General features: G+C 33.3%; 1 protein-coding gene across 1 annotated transcript in view; it reads right to left on the reverse strand.

Moving 5' to 3' along the window:
• Positions 1-5206: 5206 nt before the first annotated feature.
• The window catches only part of LOC136037191 (toll-like receptor Tollo), a 112411-nt gene continuing 96602 nt past the window's right edge, over positions 5207-21015 (reverse strand). Inside the window, exon 2 of the mRNA XM_065719769.1 lies at positions 5207-9977. Coding sequence (XP_065575841.1) covers positions 8915-9977 — 1063 coding nt within the window. The 3' untranslated portion in view covers positions 5207-8914. The remainder of the gene's footprint in view (positions 9978-21015) is intronic.

Raw genomic sequence — 21015 nt, forward strand, 5'->3', positions numbered from 1 at the left:
GCGACATTCTAGGGCCACTTGGTCGATTCGATCACCCTGGAAAAAAAAAAAACAAACAAACACGCACCCGTGATCGGTCTTCTGGCGAAAAATACTAAGTTCCACATTTTTGTAGATAGGAGTTTGAAACTTCCACAGCAGGGTTCTCTGACACGCTGAATGTGATGGTGTGATTTTCGATGGTGTGATCCTATAGCTTTTAGGGGGCGTTTCCCCCTGTTTTCCAAAACAAGGCAAATTTTCTCAGGCTCATAACTTTTGATAAGAAAGATTAAAGTCAATGAAACTTATATATTTAAAATCAGCATAAAAATTTGATTCTTTTGATGTATCTATTAGCCCTAAAATTCCGTTTTTTAGAGTTTCACTTACTATTGAGCCGGGTCACTCCTTACTACAGTTCGTTACCACGAACTGTTTGAAAATGTGAAAATTTGTATTTTTTGCCAGAAAAAAAATCACGGATGTTTTTTTGATGACAATAGGACATGGGGAAAGGGCTCATTGAAACGGAAAATAATAGTTCTAGTGCCTTTTTTAAGTGACCAGCAAGATTGGAGAGCAACTAGGTCCCCTCCTAGACCCCTTTTCCCTTAAAATCGTCTGATCGAAATGTTGAGATAGCCATTTTATTCAGCATAGTTGAGAGACCTCACAGCTATGTCCTTGAAGGTAAGATGAGCCCCCACAACCCTTGAGGAAATGTCTTTCAGATATAAATTAGCCCATTGTTTACGTATGGTAGTTGTTATTGAGAAGGTTGCATACATTTTTAGATTGGGGGAGGTGAATTTTCTATTGTGGGATTTTACAGGGGAAGAATTTTCCATGGGAGGGAGGTTTTCGGTGGTGAACTTTTCAGGGGAAATTTTTTAATGGGGGACTTTGCCAGAATTCCTATAAGAAATTCGTTTTATTTTTCTTAAATTTTTTTTCCCAGCTCAATTTTACGGTTGGAGATGTTAAGGATAACTGTCTACAGTAAATTTTCACCGGGGTTGAACGGTCTAGATGATCTTTCCGTGGGGAGGGGGAGGTTTCCATAGAAATGGAGCTACATTTCCTGGTATTATTTAAAAACATTCAGAAATTAAATAAATAAAAAACAAGTTTTTTAACTGAAAGTAAGGAGCAAAAATAAAATTTAAAACGAACAGAAATTATTACATATATGAGAGGGGTCGTCCCCTCTTCAACACCTCGCTCTTTACGATTAGGTTCGAATTTTATCCAAACTCTTCAAGAACGACTCCTGAAACCCATGGAATCGTTAAATTAGGACAATAAAGAGCTTTTTTAAAAGTACTAAAAAACTTTAGCGTGAACAGCGAGGTGTTGAGTAGGAGAAGATCCCTCATATTTATGACAATCTCTGCCCGTTTTAAGTTTTAATATTTGTCCTTACTTTCAGTTGAATTTTTCTTTTAATTTAGTTAAAACTTAAAACGATCAGAAATGGGACAAAAAGTCAAAATTTAGTCAACAGTCAGCAATTTCGTAGATACGAGTTTTGGTCACTATTTTCCCGTTTCACTCCTAACTTACAGTTCGTTGTCACATACTGTTTTACGACTAAATTTTGCCCCTAAGGGTGATTGTTTGGTACCAGTAATCCTATCAAAAGTTCTGGTGGCCTTAACATCCCGTCAAAATTTTTGGAAAGCCAGTTGATTCAGCATAGTTAAAAGTTTAATCACTATGACCTTAGGGACCACATACCTCCTTAGTCCATGGGGAAATCTAAAAGTTACGTAATTTGTCCATTGCTCACATTTAGTAGTTTTCATTGGAATATATGGGCTTTTGGAAGAGGGACAGGGTGTTTTCTTCAGGGAGTTTACCCACGAGGAAAAATTTATGTGGGGACGAGGAAAACTTGACCCAGGGGGAGAGATTTCCTGGCATTACTTGAAAAACGGTCAGAAATTAAATTTTAAAAAACAAAGTTCTTCCAACTGAAAGTAAGGAACAACACTAAAACTTAAAATGAACAGAAATTAATCCCCGTTGTAGAGGAGCTGCTCCTTCCTCAACACTCTCTCTTTACCCTGAAGTTTGACTTTTTGTTACGATTTTAGATGTATTTCTAAAGAAAATTAATGTTTTAGTGTAAACAGCAATGGTTGAGGAGAGAGCAGCCCCCCTCATACAGGAAGTAATTTCTGTTTTATTTAAGTTTTAGTGTTGCTTCTTGCTTTCAATTAAAAAAAACTTGCGTTTTAATTAAATATAGAAAAAGCAATGCAATACAAAGCATAATAAGTGGCAATACAATTATACAGAAGAAGACTTAACTAACTAGTTTTGCCTAATTCGAACACCCTACGAAACCTGTGCGCTATTGGCTTGAGGGGCCCATTAAAACACATATTATTTACTCTGGATAATATTTAACTAGCAGCAAAGTGTTATGGGAAGTAGACTTAACGATGAAAAATACCATAGTATGTACCCTTTTGTGTGAACTAAAAGAAGGTGTTATGTTCTTTTTCTCAAACAAAATAGCTCTAAGTCCCTCGAGCCCCTCCTCCCCCAAAAACGACCTTTCCTTCAAGTTTGAACTCTATTTACCATCCACAAGATAAACTAGGGTACGCGTACGAAAGGACAAGTAAACTTTGTCAAATCTCAGTGAAACATACTGACTGTATTCAGTTTTTTCAATGAGAAATACTCACTTGCCTTCAGGCATAAAATAATACCAAAACGCACACTCTCTTTTGGCGGAATATTAGTTTCAGCTTCCCGTTGTTTCACCTCAATGTAATTACCTGGGTGTTATAGGTACTTACCAAAAATACAAAGTAAGATGCTTCTATGTGCCCAACATCCGGTTTCTCTTGCATTACAATCTTAAAAAGTCAAGAGGTGGCTAAAGATGCTTATATGCTATCTCGTGGTCAAGAAAAGCGGATTCACAGGAATGGAGATGAGAATCTCCCAAAAAACTAAGGAAAGAAAATAGGCCAAAAATAATTGTCAAAATGGTTTGATATCCCGACCTGCCTAGGAAACGCCTTACTGACTTTCTTTCTTAATGAAAAATGAATCAAAACATTTTCTTTACTCATCGTATCCGACGATGACACATCAAAATTAGGCGATTTATCAAGTCTCACACTGTCAAAGCTCCACCCAAAAGGTAAAGAAAGTAATTCCAATTACGTTTAAGCTGTTGCTGATATTGTACCCACTCTGAAGAACAAAAAACAGTTAACACTAATCTAATTTAACAGTTATAGAAGTTTAATTTAATAAATGATGACTTTTATTTTATCACAATAAGAAACATCATAACTGCTTTTGAAGCTAAAATACACAAATACAATTTAAAACTCTTTAAAATCAAAAAGCACAAATAATAAACACACATTTTTAAATAACAAAAGTTATTTTTCGAATATCTTATTGAAAATGATGGACCACAGAAAGTACGTATTAAATAGATCTATCTCTTTGTGCTGACTTGACAAGTTGAAAGGCCATAAATCCCCATTTTCACTAATTTTTTTTGCATCGATTTCAAATTTGTCTCAAGAACTAAACTCTTTTAATTACATTAGAAAGACCTATATCAAATGTACTGATGAGTTATATTGGCATTTATGCATGCTGAAACTCAAATATGTGTCAATCAAGGAATATATTTATTTTCTAAGAAAAAAGCCAAGTTATCCGCTTCAAAACAGCAGCATTTTCATATTAAAGCCTTTCAAAATATCTAAATACTGATGTAGGTGAAAAAAATTTCTTTCATTTATTTCCTGTTCGATTGTGTTCGTCATAGATAGAACCTGTAATGGGAGCATTTTAGTACAATAACTACTCGTTAAAAATTTACGATTCGAAAACTTTTTTCACTGGATTGACATTTCGCACAGAAGAACCAATCAAGTGGAATTTAACTTTCCATTCTTTTTACTCGCTGCAAATTTCAAACTTGAGGCACTATAACCAATCGGGTTTTAAAAGGGAGGGGTTCTTTATTTCTCAACGTAATCATGTTGTTTCTTCTTAAGAAAATACTTGCGAATGAAGATCAGCTCATATTTTATCATGCAATTATAATAAACTAATGTCTCTTAAATCGTGGCCTCTCTAGTAGAAAATTCATATGCATAGGAGTGCTGGTAGCTATATTTACATGTACAGGCAGGACAACTATATAGTTGTCATAACGCTATAGTTGTCCTGTTATCATACATAAACATCCCTCGATATTAAAATAATAAAAAAAAAAAATATACGAAGAGCCGCACTTAAAATTAAGAACTCCAGTGATTATAAGATATAAAAGCTGTTTAACTAAAAACAGAAAAAAAAATCTTGCGATGGAGTACCTTCTATTGATTACACACAACTATGAAGCTCAAATAATAAAAATATCTTGCACAAATGGGCGTATACTTTTAGAAGTTAAAAAGACTAAAGCCTCCTCCCTAAACATACAAGTAGATGTGAATTACAAGAACCATAATAGTTTAAATATTTGGTAGTCTCGGCTTAGTTTTTTTGCATGATTTTCTTTTATGTTTCACCTAGGATTCATGATTTTAAAGTTTAATAAAGCCAAACACGAAATAAAATGGTAAACTCATCTTAGGGTTAACAAGTATTCCCGTTTTCAAAAGTGTGATGGTAAGTCTTTTCGGACATAACCAAAAAATAGAACTAATTTTCAAAAAATATCCGATTTTTATTTAAATTGTAATCAGCTTTGTTATCAAAGTTTCCTTTTTTCTTTTAGAAAAGATTGGAAAACGCTTTCGATGATCATTTCATGGAATACTTTCTACATCTGTGAATATCTCGAAGTAAATTTCTAAAATAAGCAAGACTATAAAAGAAAAAAATAACAATTTAAATACCGAAGAAGGGTAAAACTCAAGTACACGGGGATTGTCTCAGATACACCGGAATATTGCAACAATGAGATATTGAAACATACCTGTCCAATTTCCCCGGATATCACAGATTGATTAAGATATATCTACGCAAACTATCTAAGTCAGGAGACGTTGTCAGATATTTGGATTCTTTTATACGCTAATAATTGTGTTTGGAAACGGTTAAAACACAATTTAAGTCTATTAGTCGATAATATTTTAATGACGGTTTACTTTTTACCAAGATTTTCATCTTTTTGCAGGTGACTATATAACAAAAACAGTGTTTTTTTTATTTATTTATTTATTTTTTAAAGAACGTCTTCATTATTAACAAAATGATCTGAATTGAGGGTCTTCGAGGCTATTGGGCTGGTTGACATTATTGATCTTCCCATGATGTAATGACTGTTTGTCCTAACATTACGTGTATGTAAGCGTGGTATGTAAGTTGGTGCATTTACATCCATATGCGTGTTCACACCCGTATATTGGTCTATGCTGCATTCAAATGGTTTTTTGGTTTATTAGGTTTGCGCGTATGTGATGGTGTGTGTATGTCAGTGTGTTTGACATCATTCAGTTTCTAAGAATGTACGTCCTTGTGCCCATGCACGCTCGTTTGTGTATATTATATTTTGTGTACATTTGCGCATATTTTTTCTCGTATATCCTTTACTAAGCAGTCTAAGAAAAAACGCAACACACTTTTTATGCACAGTATTTAATCAAGAAAATTTAAAAATTGTTTCTTGGAAAACCGTGCTGAATATCCTATCTTTAATTAGTAATTAATTACGTGAACGGCGCTCGACATGATGATCCAAACACTGTGTTAGTTTAAGATGCAATCCATACTAAGTACTTTGTGAGTTTCCACTAATTAAGCTTAGACAACAAAAGGTTATGCAAAACAGTTTTCTTTCTCAGCTAATTAAATTTAACTATTAATTACGCGTCGTAGATACAACATGTAATGAAAGAAATTGTTATACGTCCTAGAGTTTTGTAATATGCAATTTTATAATTTTTAATTACGCCATGGTTTTCATAATGCTTCACATTTATTATTAGTATTTTGATTTAAACATTTTAGCATTTGAAACAAAGCATTTGGAGAAGAAGAGGGGGAGCTTAAAAAGGCTTCACTGTCCAATAGAAAACCCATAACCCTCTGCACAAATAAGACCCTTTTTATATGCCAGTAAAGCAAAAACTCATTGTAACTTATCTCCCCCTCCCCCAGAAATAATCAGTAAGCTATAGAAAAGTTCTTAACTACGTAAATTGTTAATACCATTATGATATTACTTACCAGACTCTTTTTTTTAGAAAATTTTCCAGGGCCAGCAATACTAATATCAGCGGTAATAACTTCATAATTTTTATCCCAATATGTGAAATAAAACGAGTTTAAGAAATAGTTTAATAAACAGTGAACAGTTTAGAAAGACTGAATTTTTACTAATTAGTCTAAGTGAGCTAAAACATGTAATAAACTTACTTTTGCTTTACTTCCGACCATGATACGCTTGTTTTAACATACCCATGCGCAAGAATGGTCTTTCCTTCCTTGACATATACGTTTAAGCCTTTGCTAAAGTATTTTATTTTCCTGTTGAAACAAGACAATATTTAATAAAAATCTGAATATGTAATAAACAAGCAGCTCATCTTCAAAATCTTTAAAAGTACTGTGTTTCGCGAAATGTACTGTAATTACCATGACATTACTTCTTACCCTAATTAAATTTTAGAACATTTTTAGGCATAATTCACAGCGACAGCCAAACAAAAAATGTATGATAAGCTGCACATCTTCTAAATAGTTCTGCTGTGCTGCTCTGTTGTATTTTAGGCTTTTTTTGTATCTATGAAGGACGAAGCGAAAGATTGGCCTCAACGTCGTGGGCAACTACTCCAGCCTTTTCCAATGGTAGTGGCATTAATTTACAAAAATTTAGGGGGAGGGTCGCCGGAATGTTTCTTTTTAAAATCCAGGGAGGAGTTTTTCAGTATTCCAATCATTTTAATGAAAAGAAAACCGGCAAAATACTCCAAAAAGCTTTTTCCTGGTCTAGAGGGGAGTGCAAAGAATCTAGCGTGCAGACGGACTTTGGACTTGCAGACGGGAGATGCAGTTTAGATTGTAAAAAAAAGTTAAAAATGCCCAAAGGGTCGTGTTGAATATCATTTGGAGAAGAGTTTAAATTTTGAAAGTAAATAAAGATTAGAAACATTCATTTAAGTACTATCTGGGTTTCTGTAAGCACAGACGGCACGAGTTTGATTGTAAAAGACATGATTTGGTACTACTAAGTATAGTTCAAAATAAAAACACAAACGTTCATTTGAATACCAAAGAAATTTGAAGGAATTACTAGTTTTAGGATATTTTTGAATAATTGCACTGGAAGAGATTCAACAATATTTCAACATAATCGGCTGCACGATGAATGAGTAAAAAAAGAACACAAAATTGCCCTGACAATTTCTTGATCTAGCAGAAGTGGTCTAACTAGCTTGGGCACCACGTGGTTGAAAAATTGAGTTGAAATTGAAGTTCCCAAGTTCAACAAACATTTCCATCCCATTTTTGGGGCCCCTTTTAGAGGCTCAAGGCTGGTTGGCTTATTAATCTGAGATCCCCACCCCTGCCTGTCACTACGCCAATGGTTGATACACGGCCATATAGCTAAAAAAAAACAGCTTCAAAACGTTTTAAATAAATGTGGAAACTCTACTTGATTGTTCAGGACTCTGAATAGAAGGATTTGGTACTTGGTATTTTTTTTAAAACCCCCCAATGCCAAAAGTCGAATTTTCATTCCTTCAAGTTCGCTTGGGAATTGACGCATCACCCCTAGCATAATACCTGAAAGGAAGGTCATTTCCCATCCAACTCCTCCCTAGTTACGCCACTTTCTGGCAGTATTATACTTTAGGGTTGTAAAATAGAAATTCTTAATTTTGTGAAACAAAAAAGTGTCACTAATATTTTCACTGGAAATGGTTTAGGGTAATTACTGCGTCATTAGCTCCTGTCTGTCATTACATGCTTTTCCTTAAGGGTCTGCTAGAGGTGAAGAGATTTCCTTTTAGTACTCAGTTATTTACGGGGTTGCCACTTCTAGAGTTTTTCAACGCTTCTATTGATTTTCCTACCTGTTTTTTTCTTAGTGATTTTTCCTATAATAATACCTGATAACTTTTGCACAAAGTTTTTCATATTCTAGGTTACTCTTTTCTGCAATAAGTATTGTGGTGCCAAAGTAAACAACTTTTTGTGTTTTTTTTTGGTTTGAAGGTCAAAATCGTTACGTTTGAAATTGCCCCAAATTAAACATAGGCATTACCCATGGTATCATTCAACTTAAAACCAGTTCGAAGCGAAAAAAGTCATGTTATCGATGGTGTGATGTCTTGTCAAAAAGATAAAATAAAACATGAAAAAATCTGACGAGATGAGAAAAATCCAAACGACAATGATTTTATTTCATTCTCTTATTATTTTTTTTGTATATACCCATACTTCAGTGATTTTACGAGGATTTTATCAGAAATGATTCTCAAGTCAAGATTAGGGGTTATTTTTGGAACTGGCAATCTTGGTATTATAAAGATGAAATTTACCGTTATAAACGAGACTTCACACATTTTGGAAAAAACATTAACTGTTTCTAAAACTTGGATACAAAACTATGTTTGTCAACTCTATGGAAAAATCAAATTTTCCCTTTTTTACTATGCCAAAGTTAACTTTACCTTTTAAACAAAAACTTGGCAGCATAATTCAAAATAAGTTAAAGAAATGCGCAATTTCGAAAAACCCTACCTTTAAAATATTTAAAACTTAGAATATCAATGTAAAATATTCAAAATATTCACCGTTTCAATTGGTAACTGTTTTAAAATATAAATAAATAAAAGATGTAACACCAAGACACTGAACTCGCTGTCGAACCTAAACTATCTCAAACTGACTTTCTAGTACGACGCACTGCAATAAAAAGTGTTTACTGGCAGTTTTATAATGGCGGTGCGGTATAATGAGACAAATCTATTACTTCATTTGGAACAGGAGGTATTGGCAAGCTAGGGGTACACCTCCTCCTTTTCGTCACATCTACTAACTCATACCTCAACTTTTCCCAAAACCTACTTTCACCCCATACTAGCTTAGCACTTGTTTTCATATATAGTTTCAAGTCATGATCTAGGTCTTTCATTTTTATATCACCAACTATTACAACTATTAGTTTTCGGCGACGTGCCTTGAATATATGATGCATTACAGCTTTGAGTCTCTGCCATTCGGAGCTCAAAAAGTGTTCAGAAAGAATTAACATAATTCTTTGACTATTTTCAATACCTTGCAACACTGAATCACTGACAAACACAGTTGATGGAGTGCAGTCTCTATATTGAAGGCATAACTTATAGCCGTGACCATACTCCAAATTCGATTTTAAAGTCTGTATGACGAATGGTTCGTCCTTTGTGCTGTAAGCAACAAACGAATTATACAATTCAGATGTTTGTTCTCGTTTTGCAAACAAGCGTATACCATACTTTGAGTGGACCCAGACACGAATATCATATCTGTAAAAATATAAGACTATGATTAAAGTCATTAGTATTGCTGAAGCTGTGAGAGTCGTAATAAGCAGCGGCATGAAGCTATTATGCTCAATAATTGTTTTAGATGATGATGTTATTGTTATGCAGCTTCTATTTTGGCTCATTATTACCTCCAATTCATTACACACGAGAGTATTTGCTGACACAACAATTTTTTCATTTTTAATCAACCAATCACTGAATTCCATCAGAAGTTCACATTCACAAGACCATGGATTCCTGGAAATGTTTAACATTTGTAGCTTGTAACTAAAAGCAAAAACTGATGAGCTGACTAAAGTGAACATGTTGCCATCAAGTCGGAGGTACTGCAGGGAACGGAGTGGTTGAAGCACCTCTGCGGATAGATACTCCAACAAGTTGTTTTCGAGGTGCAGCTCCTGTAATCCATCTAGTTCTTGAAACAGGCTATCACCAAGGATTCGAAGGTAATTGTCGCCCATATGGAGCCTGAAAAATTAAAAAACTGTTCAAATATTTACGAAAACTACTTTTGTATATGCGTGAAATACTAAATGGGAAAATAGCGTGATCCAAGCAGAAAATATTTTCAAGTTGTAATAAAAAAAAAGAACAAGTGAATGATTTCGGCTAATACAACACAAACAGCATAAAAAGGTGTTAAAGATAATAGAAAAAGTTGAATAATTTTCTCAAAACAATACGAAGCTATAATTTGAGAAAATTATTAAGAAGATTGATTTCATAATCTTCTCGATATCTGTCAAGGAGCTTCGTCAAAGAATAAGTTGGGTTGAACGAGTCAGTTTTGAAACAAGAGTTTTCTTCCCTTTTTTCTTCGAAAATGAGAGAATTTGTGAAAAAATATTAATTCTCTCAATTTTTGAGAGAAGAATAACTCTGAATAATCTAATGGCTGGATTTTATCAATAATGTCATGCATTCGTTAAAAATGGGTTGTTTTTAGTGGTTATGATTTGATGGTGGGCATCCATAGAGAGCGCCCCTTGCTGAATGGCGCTGCCTTATATTATATTATACTATATATATATATATATATATATATATATATATATATATATATATATACTAGCTGTTGGGGTGGCGCTTCGCGCCACCCCAACACCTAGTTGGTGGGGGCGCTTCGCGCCCCCCCCAAGCCCCCCCGCGCGCGTAAGTCGTTACGCGCCATAATAGTTACGCGCCATTGTAGTTGTGTCCCTATGTCCCACCTGTGAATATAGATATATATATATATATATGGTTTTAACTACGTAAAACTTGCGAATATACAACATTCTTTGCTGTCCCATTGTCTTTGCATATAAATAGATTGTCAGGTTATCCCCCTGTTTCCCCCGGTGTCCCCGTTGTAGTTGTGTCCCTGTGTCCCGGTCGTCATTTATATTCCCTGTGTCCCGGGTCCCGGTCATCATTTGTATCCCGGTGTCCCGGTCTGTATATACATTCGTTTTTTAGTTTTGTTTTTCTCCTTTATTTTTTTCCTTTTTTTTTCTTTTTTAGTTTATTTAGATTTTTAGATTTTTTAGTTTTTTTATTAGTTTTTAGTTTTTTTTTCTTTTTAGTTTTTTTGTAGTTTTTACCTTCTTTTTAGTTTTGTTAATTTTTTTTTTTACTTGTGTCTTGGTCGTCATTTATACTCCCTGTGTCCCGGTGCTTTGTTGATTGCTAATCGAACATTCCTTTTGTCCTGGTCGCTTTCTCTTTGAGTGTCGTCATTTATTTTTTTCTTTTTTAGTTCTTTTAGTTTTTACCTTTTTTAGTTTTTTTTTAGTTTTTAGTTTTTTTAGTTTTTTACCTTTTTTTAGTTTTTTTAGTTTTTTAGCTTTTTTATTTTTTTTATTAGTTTTTAGTTTTTTTGTAGTTTTTGCCTTTTTTTTAGTTTTTTTAGTTTTTTAGCTTTTTTATTAGTTTTTAGTTTTTTTTTGTAGTTTTTGCCTTTTTTTTAGTTTTTTCAGTTTTGACGTCACCTGATCCAGTTTTTTCAGGTGACGTCACCTGATCCACGATCCACAGATCCACAGACAACTTATTTTTATATATATAGATAGTTTTTTTTTTTTTTTACTTATGTCCTGGTCGTCATTTATACTCCCTGTGTCCCGGTGCTTTGTTGATTGCTAATCGAACATTCCTTTTGTCCCGGTCGCTTTCTCTTTGAGTGTCGTCATTTATTAGTTTTTTCCTTTTTTTTTTAGTTTTTTATTGGTTTTTACCTTTATTTTAGCTTATTTTTCAGTTTTTTCCTTTTTTTTAGTTTTTTTTTTATTTTTTATTTTTTTTAGTTTTTTACCTTTTTTTAGTTTTTTTAGTTTTTTTAGTTTTTTAGCTTTTTTACTTTTTTTATTAGTTTTTAGTTTTTTTTGTAGTTTTTGCCTTTTTTTAGTTTTTTCAGTTTTTTTTTTAGTTTTTTATTGGTTTTTACCTTTATAGTTTTTTTAGTTTTTTAGCTTTTTTATTTTTTTTATTAGTTTTTAGTTTTTTTTGTAGTTTTTGCCTTTTTTTAGTTTTTTCAGTTTTGACGTCACCTAATCCAGTTTTTTCAGGTGACGTCACCTGACACATCCATCCATCCATCCACAGACAGACAACTTATTTTTATATATATAGATATATATATATATATATATATATATAAAAATATATATATATATATATATATATATATATATATAAATATATATATATATATATATATATATATATATATATATATATATATATATATATATATATATATATATATATATATATATTCTACTCCCCTACTTCCATGGCTTTTTGATGACGAAGATGAAGATTGACATTGAAGAAGTGTAAATACTGCCAATTAAATGAGCCCTCTCTGAAGTTTACACAAGCATATCTTCCGTAAGAACTATATATGCCCCCAGGAAATAAATTACAACGCCTGTCTCTGGGTTGGGGGGTGGGGTAGGGGGGTTATCTCGACATGAGTTTTTGTTATTTGATCTTTGAACTATTTTTAACATAATGGCAATTTCAAAAATTTTATCTTATGCAATTGGGGGAAAAAAAGAGCGGGGGCTAGTTGTCCTACGATCACTTTTGACTCTTAAAAAGGCACTAAGACTTCTGATTTCCAATCGAATGAGTCCCCTCCAAAGTTTATACGACCATCCCTTACAAATGAAGTACCTCTGAGAATTTTTTTTTTTTTTTATAAAACATTGAAGCGTTATGGCTTTTACTATAGGCATCGCGTTGCCACTGATTGCAATGTAGCTCATTTATTTATTTTACTTTTTCTTATAAGGTAAGGTAAAGGAAAAAGTTTTATTTCTATTCGAGCCAACGGAGAGCAAAGCTTGGAGTGTCAGAATAGAACATATCACACAATTAGCACTTCAAAGCAATGCAACTTCAAAATCAACTTCAAACAATGCACTTCAAAGCAATCAATTAGCACTTCAAAGTAATGCATCTTCAGACTAAACGAGAACAAATCAAATGAAAACTAATAATGAATCTATGACTAGTAAGCCCCAGATCCAATATATATATATATATATATATATATATATATATATATATATATATATATATATATATATATATATATATATATATATATATATATATATATATATATATATATATATATATGTATATATATATATATATATATATATATATATATATATATATATATATATATATATATATATATATATATATTTACAATATGGGCATTTCTCATGCCCACTTTTGTCCGTATAAGGCCTATCAAACAACTATAGCGACACCAAAACAAAACAGAATCTAAACTTTGTAAAAGATGTTATCATCAAATTTACATTTATTTCAGAGCCTAATAAATAATTTTTAAATATGTCACTTCTTGAAAAAAATAAAATTGTATGAAAGAACTAGAAAGAGAGAAAAAATTGAGACTCCGACTGATTTGTATGACAATAGTCTTTTCTTGAGTCAGATATATGAGAAATTAAAAAAATCTTACAGTTGCTACTTGGGTGGCCAAAAGCTCCTAGTCAAGATTAAAGTCAAAATAATTTGTAAAATATGAATGCCATAACAATAAATTTTGGCTAACATGATTTAGAAACCAAATGTCTTACTTAAGCAAACCCGACTTTATAAACAACTGGTTTTTTTTTCTTCATCTGGAAACTTTTCAGTATTTATAGACAAAGTGACTAGTTATGTATTATTCATAATGTCTGGGAAAAGTAATAGAAAAAACTCGACTAATAGCTTAGCAATAAGTACCAGCTTTAATAATGGCCAGGCCGTAAAAACAGGGGACTAAGTTGCTATGGAGGAAGGGGGCAAGTTTGCCTAGGCCTTAGTTTACCCCCAGACCTTTGTTTCCTCCTAGCCGAAATTTAGCTTCTCTAAAAATCCTGTCAAAACAAAGATAAGCCTGCATAATTCAAGAATCCACAGTAACGGGTCAGTTTTCTTTATTATATCTTTACCTTTTTTGTTACTACATCGCTCATTTTTCAGTTTCCACTGTCATTCTCACTTGATTTAAAAAAAAACTGGCTCCAACTTGCCCCCCCACAAGGATTTGGACGAAATTACACCACTGAGTACAGTGTTATACTGATAAATTTGAGTTGTTACCCACTTTCAAAATTATTTGCCCGAGATGGCGCAGGTCATGAGGGACTGAAGTGCACCAGACACTGCACGAAGAGGCACAGCTTGGTAGATGTGTCTCCCACATGGCTGACCAAGTGACCCTCCAAAATAAACGCAATGTGGTGCATAGTCGGTAGCATCTTGGATAAATCTTGGATAGCATCTTGGATGTATACTGTTAAGTAAGCGTATACAGAAATTCACGACGAAGGAGTTGGTTAAAATATTTATCACAGTTATATTTAAATGCCGATGGGGAAAGAGCTGATGAATCTTATGTTTTTAAAAGCAATAATAAGAACTATGTGTTCATGTTTTGCCCTGATGAATAGCCTACATGGTAGGCTACTTAAAGGAAGATCAAGGTCATGCAAGAACATATTTTTTTAAAACCCGTTGCTGGCAAGGGGTGCCATGCGCCCCATATATATATATATATATATATATATATATATATATATATATATATATATATATATATATATATATATATATATATATATATATATATATATATATATATATATATATATATATATATATATATATATATATATATATATATATATATATATATATATAAGGGACGCATGGCACCCCTTTCCAGCAACGGGTTTTAAAAAAATATGTTCTTGCATGACCTTGATCTTCCTTTAAGGGCAAAACATGAACATCCCCCCTCGTCAGTACCTTATAAGGTTTTTCGGCCACTCAGCGTGAAAAACCTCGCGCTGAGGTACCGGAAGCAGCCCTATCATATACGAAGTAATTTCTGTTCGTTTTAAGTTTTAATGTCGCTCCTTACTTCCCGTTAAAAAAAACTTGTTTTTTTTTATTTAATTGCTTTAAAGAGCTTCTGCTTCTTACCAAGTCCTGTATTACCAAGCGGAGATCAAACCCATTACTTTGTATTGCAACCAAAGTTACAGACTCAGTTTTGTTTAAACATTCATCATGTGTTAAATTCCTACGAGAAGTTTTTGTCTCTACGTCGGCATGTAATTCGTTATTACCGAAGGCATTTTAAACTCCCTATGAATGTATGAGACCATCTACCTGAGCATTTTACCGCCTTGCTAATCTTTTCACAGCTTGAATGAAAATCATTGGAAGTAGGTGAGAAAACTGACCTGATCCAGCAGTTTTGACGCAGTTCTTCTCCGCACATTCTTTTCCGAATTATTCTTTGATTTCAAAAACTAGAACTGTGATACAGCGGGGTGGACTTGCTCTCATACTGAAGGCTCGACTAAGGTAAAGGGAGAAGGACGATTTGACTTTTTGGATTGAAGGTAAGATTGAAACTGTTACGGTAGTTGTGCATCTTGAAAACAGAAAGATTCTGTTTTGCTTGGTGTACCAGCCTTCTGGTGCTGTTCCGGAGGAGTTCTTTGAAGGTTTTGAATGTTTTATGTCACAAATAAGAGCGAGTAATTTAGATTGCATTTATGCAGGTGAATTTAATTTTAACCTATTAAATCTTAGTGGGTGAATATTGATTTTTTAATTTGATGGTTTCGTCTATCTTCCCACGTCTGGAATTCCAACTAGAATAACTGATCATTCAGCAACATTAATTGACAGTATTTTTGTGCCTGATGGTTTGATTTCTAAATGTGTTTGTGATGTCGTGATAATACCAGGTTCTGATCATCTCCTCAAAAATTTTCATTCAAGTCTTTGAGTAGAGAAAATTCTGGGAGTGAAGAGGAAATGAAGGCAAGGCAACTTAAGTCAGCTAATTTGGGAATATTTCAAGAGGCCCTTAGTTGTATATCATGGCATGAACTTATAGAAGAAAAAGAAAATGTTTCAGTTGCTTTTGATAAGTCTTTATATGTTCTTTTACCGGTTTATGATTCTTGTCGCCCGATAAAAACTTTGAAGAAAAGTAAAAAGAGCAGAGAAAACCATGGATTAGTGCTACAATAATAGAAAGTATTGAAGAAAGATACAATCTTTACCGTTTGTGTCTGGAATTTAGTACGCAAGAAAACTTAGAAAATTTAAAGCGAGTGAGGACCTTAGTGAATTCTCTAAGATCCTCTGCCAGAAATTGTTATTCTGAAAACCTTAGAGAAAATGCTGGTGATATGAAAGGTACCTGGCAAACTATAACTGACGTACTGAACGGTGAACGTAAGAAAAGCAAAAATTGATGAAATTTTAGTGGAAAGAAAACGGGCGACTGAGCAGAAACATAATGCTGATGAGTTTAGTAAATATTTCTCAAAGATTGGGACTTTAATTAAAAGTGATATTGCTCAGTCTAGTGATGTGAATGTGGGTGAAGGCTTCATTGCTGAAAGAGGGTCTGGAAAAGGAATGGTTATTGAGCCCTGTATTACACTGGAACTTAAATAATATTATTAAGACAATTAAGTATAATCCTACCGGGATAAATAACTTAAGTCTTAAGGCTTTTAAGGCTGTAGAATATTTTTTATTACCATCTCTGATATTTTCGATTAATCTTTCAATGACGAAAGGCCAATTTCCGAATGCTCCAAAGCAGGCAAGAGTCATACCACTGCACAAAGGAGGAAATAAGCAAGATATGACTAATTGGAGCCCAATGTCAATCCTACCTTTATTTTCTAAAATGTTTGAGAAAATCATGCATAGACCACTAAATACCTTGAGTCCTTGTAATGTTATGCAATAATCAGTTTGATTTGTTGATAATATCAACATTGCATTTGAAAGTGGAAAGATTCAGTTAAAATTTTTATTTTTTTAAAAAGACCTTCGAAATGGGTGGTTTTGAATTATTGCTGTGTAGACTTTATTTGGGTATCAGGGATGATTGTCTTCAATGGTTAGATCCTATTTGCATGGAAGATCAATGCGAGTTGTGATTAATGATAGTACAAGTACTGCATCACAAGTATATTGTGAAGTTCCACAAGGACCTGTTCTGGGATCACTTTTATTTTTAGTATATGTTGATACGCTAAGATTTTATCTTCCTGGTGCAGTTCTAAGAACATTTACAGACGACACGGCAACAACAATTGCAGAGGCAAAACTTTTAGATCTCGCAGTTCGCGCAAATGATGTCCTGCTGTACCTAAATGTATTCAATAGTCTGAGTCTTTAAGTATCAATGTTAGTAAAACTAACTATATGATTTCTGGCCGTACTGGTGTTGTTATAAATTATTTGAATAGTATTTACTTTGGTGATACAATAATTAATCAAGTTTTTGAAAGAAACTATTTAAGATTTTTGATTGACTATATTTTCAATTGGAAAAAAACGCAGTGAAATTGTTCATCCATGGCAGCAAGGGGCCTAGGTTTAATTCGTCGTTTTCGTAACTTTTTCCCAGTTTCTGTTTTAAAAATTATTTATGGTTCGACAATTCAACCTTATATTGCATATGGGTGTGCCCTTTTGGAGGGCAATTTTTATGCTAATTATAGAAGAATCCAGACAATTCAGAACAAATCAGTACGTCTTTTGGGGGAATGTTCTAATTTTAGTGATACACTTATTAGTTATTCCCATTTTAAAATTTTGGATGTTGGTCAGTTATGGGATCACCAGTTATTAACACTGGTATACCAACGTTAAAGAGGTGTTTCACCAGCCTGTTTTGTAGATATTTTTTCCTACTAATTCCGACTATCGTTCGTATCATACTAGAAATGCTAGTATCAGAGATAAGAAATACAGTGAGATCAGCTCATGTGTTTTGCCGTGTGATTTCAAGCCTCTGGAATAGCCTCCCAGACAGTATTCGGGGCTCTGAATCAGTTTCTTTATTTAAACAATAAGTCAAAAAATTCCTACTTGGTCGAGATGCACGGTGAGACCGGTTCTCTTGTGAGGGCTTAGTCGTTTTTTTCTTTCTCTTTCTTCTTTTTATTATTATTTTTTTGCAGATTTGTTTATATGTTATAGATATTGTCAATTAATTAATTAATAGAGTTACTGCACACAGGATATTTAACCTTCTACTAGTGGTTATGTTTGTTAATTGATTTTGTTATTGTGAAATTAATTAAGCTTTGTCTCTCTCTAAAAAAACAACTGTCTGTTGAGAAGCCGGGTGGATAGTCTGCAAAATAACACGTTCAATTTTGCTGATGGCTCCAGTCCTTCTTCCATTTATTATATTTTGTTTAAAACCATTAACGTCTCTCAGATTATCGTTGAGAATAACCTTCTCATTGTCAATGGGCAAACGCGAACTAAAGTAGATCTTTCCCTGTTTGATTGAATAGTTAAACTGAAAGGCTCCATTTTTATGAGCGGAGATTATTCTATTGACAGCACGAGACAAATAATTCGTACTAACATATTCTTTGTATGCTTGTGATGAAGAAGAATTCATCTGAGTTAATTGATTCTATACATTCCTCGGTAACAAGTGGCCAATCCTGTGGTCTAACTTTAGTAACATATGTAGGATATATTCTCAGGATATCTTATGCATTTTTAAGAATACAATCAAGCAGAGCCACTTCATTCCGATCATCAAATTTTATGGGGAGGACACTTTTGTCCAAATAGCGCTAGTTTTATTCCATTCTTTGTAGAGTAGATAAGAGACTTTGGACATGAATGTCATATAGAAATCATTAGGCCTTGTGAACATCTTCAGTGGCAATCCCAAAATCAAAATCAAAGTTGTATCCTAGCCAACAAACAAGCAACAGTCACTTATCCTTGCCAGTTCAACTGTTTAATATTTTTTCAATTTGATATATTTAACTGGTTTTAACTTTTTTTTTAATTTATACTCGTCAAAACAAACAAGAATCTCGTCATCTCTCATATCACTAAGACGATACTTTACAGGTTTAGTGTCTAACACTTCTGACTCTTTAAAAAGTTCAGTGGATCAAAAGTAACTCCCCTTTTCAAAAATATTACGTTTTCGATTGATTCGAACAACATCACCAACATTAAATTTCTTCTTTTTCACTTGCCTCCTTTCATTGGAATATTGTTTAAGAAAAATAACAAGTGTATTGTTACCGTGATGAACCTCCAGAAGACTAAGACTGGATAAGACTAAGATAGATGAAGACGATGATTATAAATTAATAGAGTTTTATCAAAATCTTGAATAAAATCAGCAGTACTTTTTAAATGCACAATATGTCGAAATTGAATGTCGAATTGTTCTTATCAATCGTTCAGCCAATGAGGCATTTATCGGACTATGACAGAATATTGGACTATATTTCAGTAAAACCTTTTTTACATGCGGATTAACAAATTCACTACCCCGATCCTTTTGAAATTTCCTATAAGAATATTGTTCAAAGATAGATCCGAGGGCATTAGTAACTTATTCACCTCTTTTTGAACGTAATGGAACGGAATATGCATAGCGACTAAAATACTTTTTGCAAGTAGAATATATTTGAATGGTGTATTGTGCGGTCTCTTAATCTTGTCTATAGTCAGAATATCTGCTTGTAATATATGCAATGGGAATAAGACTTCAGTTTTTCGATATTGACAGCCATGAACTCTATGATTTCAATGAAGATTCTAGCTCGGTTCACTCTGTAAATACTTTGTCGCCAGATTCTTTTAAACTCCATTGACTCGAACAAGTGTAGTGGAATAACATAAATTTTCTGCTTCCCTAATATTTTCACAAACAAGTTTCACCATTCGGGTCATCTTCGAAGTAAACGCGATGTGACGCGTTCACTACCCTTTCGCATATTATTAGGTGACGGACTGATATCAAGACGCCTTCGTTTGATAACTTTTAAATCATAAACACTAATTGGCGTGCTAGTATTTTCCGAAAACGACTTAAAAACATCTTTTGACATTTCTCCCTCTTCTCTAAATCGATTTAGAATATTTTTATTCCCAATAAAACTTATTGGAATGTTTGATAAATTGAAAAATTTGTACAAATGACTATCAAATAATTCAAGTCTTTTAGAATTTACCATTAAATCTGATACCAAAATAAAGTAAACTTTAACTAACGCCATGGATAATAACTTCCCTCTTTTTTATCATCAATTTTTACATGTTCATTTTGAGTGAGATAACTCAAGAGTCTTTTACTTCGCTCACGATACGAATGAGGCATTAGGTCTAAAACACTTGAGAAACCTTTAGATAAATCTTCTTCCTATTTTGGTTGTGCTGGAGCTGAACTTTTGGAAACTTTCAGGTGAACTGCTGGCAGAAATTGTTTCATTATTAATAAATTTATCAAGATTAATTTTAAACTGCTCTTTTTGTGAAAGAGCGAGTATAATTGGCGTCAATTTGCAAGGCTTAGTCATTTTTCTAGAGAATAGTTTATACCAGCCACGTGTTTATTGACAGTAACAATGAAAAGAAACTACCACCTCCTTGAACAAGCCGTTTTTTTCTGAGCAACTTTTCCGTTTCTGCAAGCTAGGGCAGGCACAAGAGCACGATGCTGCTTTGTCTATTGCTTAACTACTTCTGGCGGCTGAACATTGCCTTAAGTTAAATTTAAACAAAGCTCAGATAAGAGATTAATGAATTGATTGTCAATACATGTTTGAGTATAGCCGTATCTGTTTTCATGTAGTTTCTTCAGTATCATGATGGTGACTAAGGACCTTTTTCGCTATTAATGGGGAGATATTCGGTAATTTCACTATGAAAAATATGACCACACAGAGCTCTTCGGGTTTGTTTTGACTGAGATATAATAGAATGTAACCACAGGGCTTATTTGTAGCTTGATTGTTTGCCAAGAGTAGAAATTTTGGTTCACCAAGATATATTTATTTGTTGAAAGCTATAAGAGAACTCGAATCACGAAAACACTATAGATGATATAGTAGGTAAAATTCAAAGCAAGAGTTGTCATATATTTGCTCTGATTACAGATATTGTGATTTTTTCATGATGAGACCGA

The sequence above is a fragment of the Artemia franciscana genome, chromosome 2, assembly GCF_032884065.1.
Source record: "Artemia franciscana chromosome 2, ASM3288406v1, whole genome shotgun sequence".
Taxonomy (NCBI): Eukaryota; Metazoa; Arthropoda; class Branchiopoda; order Anostraca; family Artemiidae; genus Artemia; species Artemia franciscana.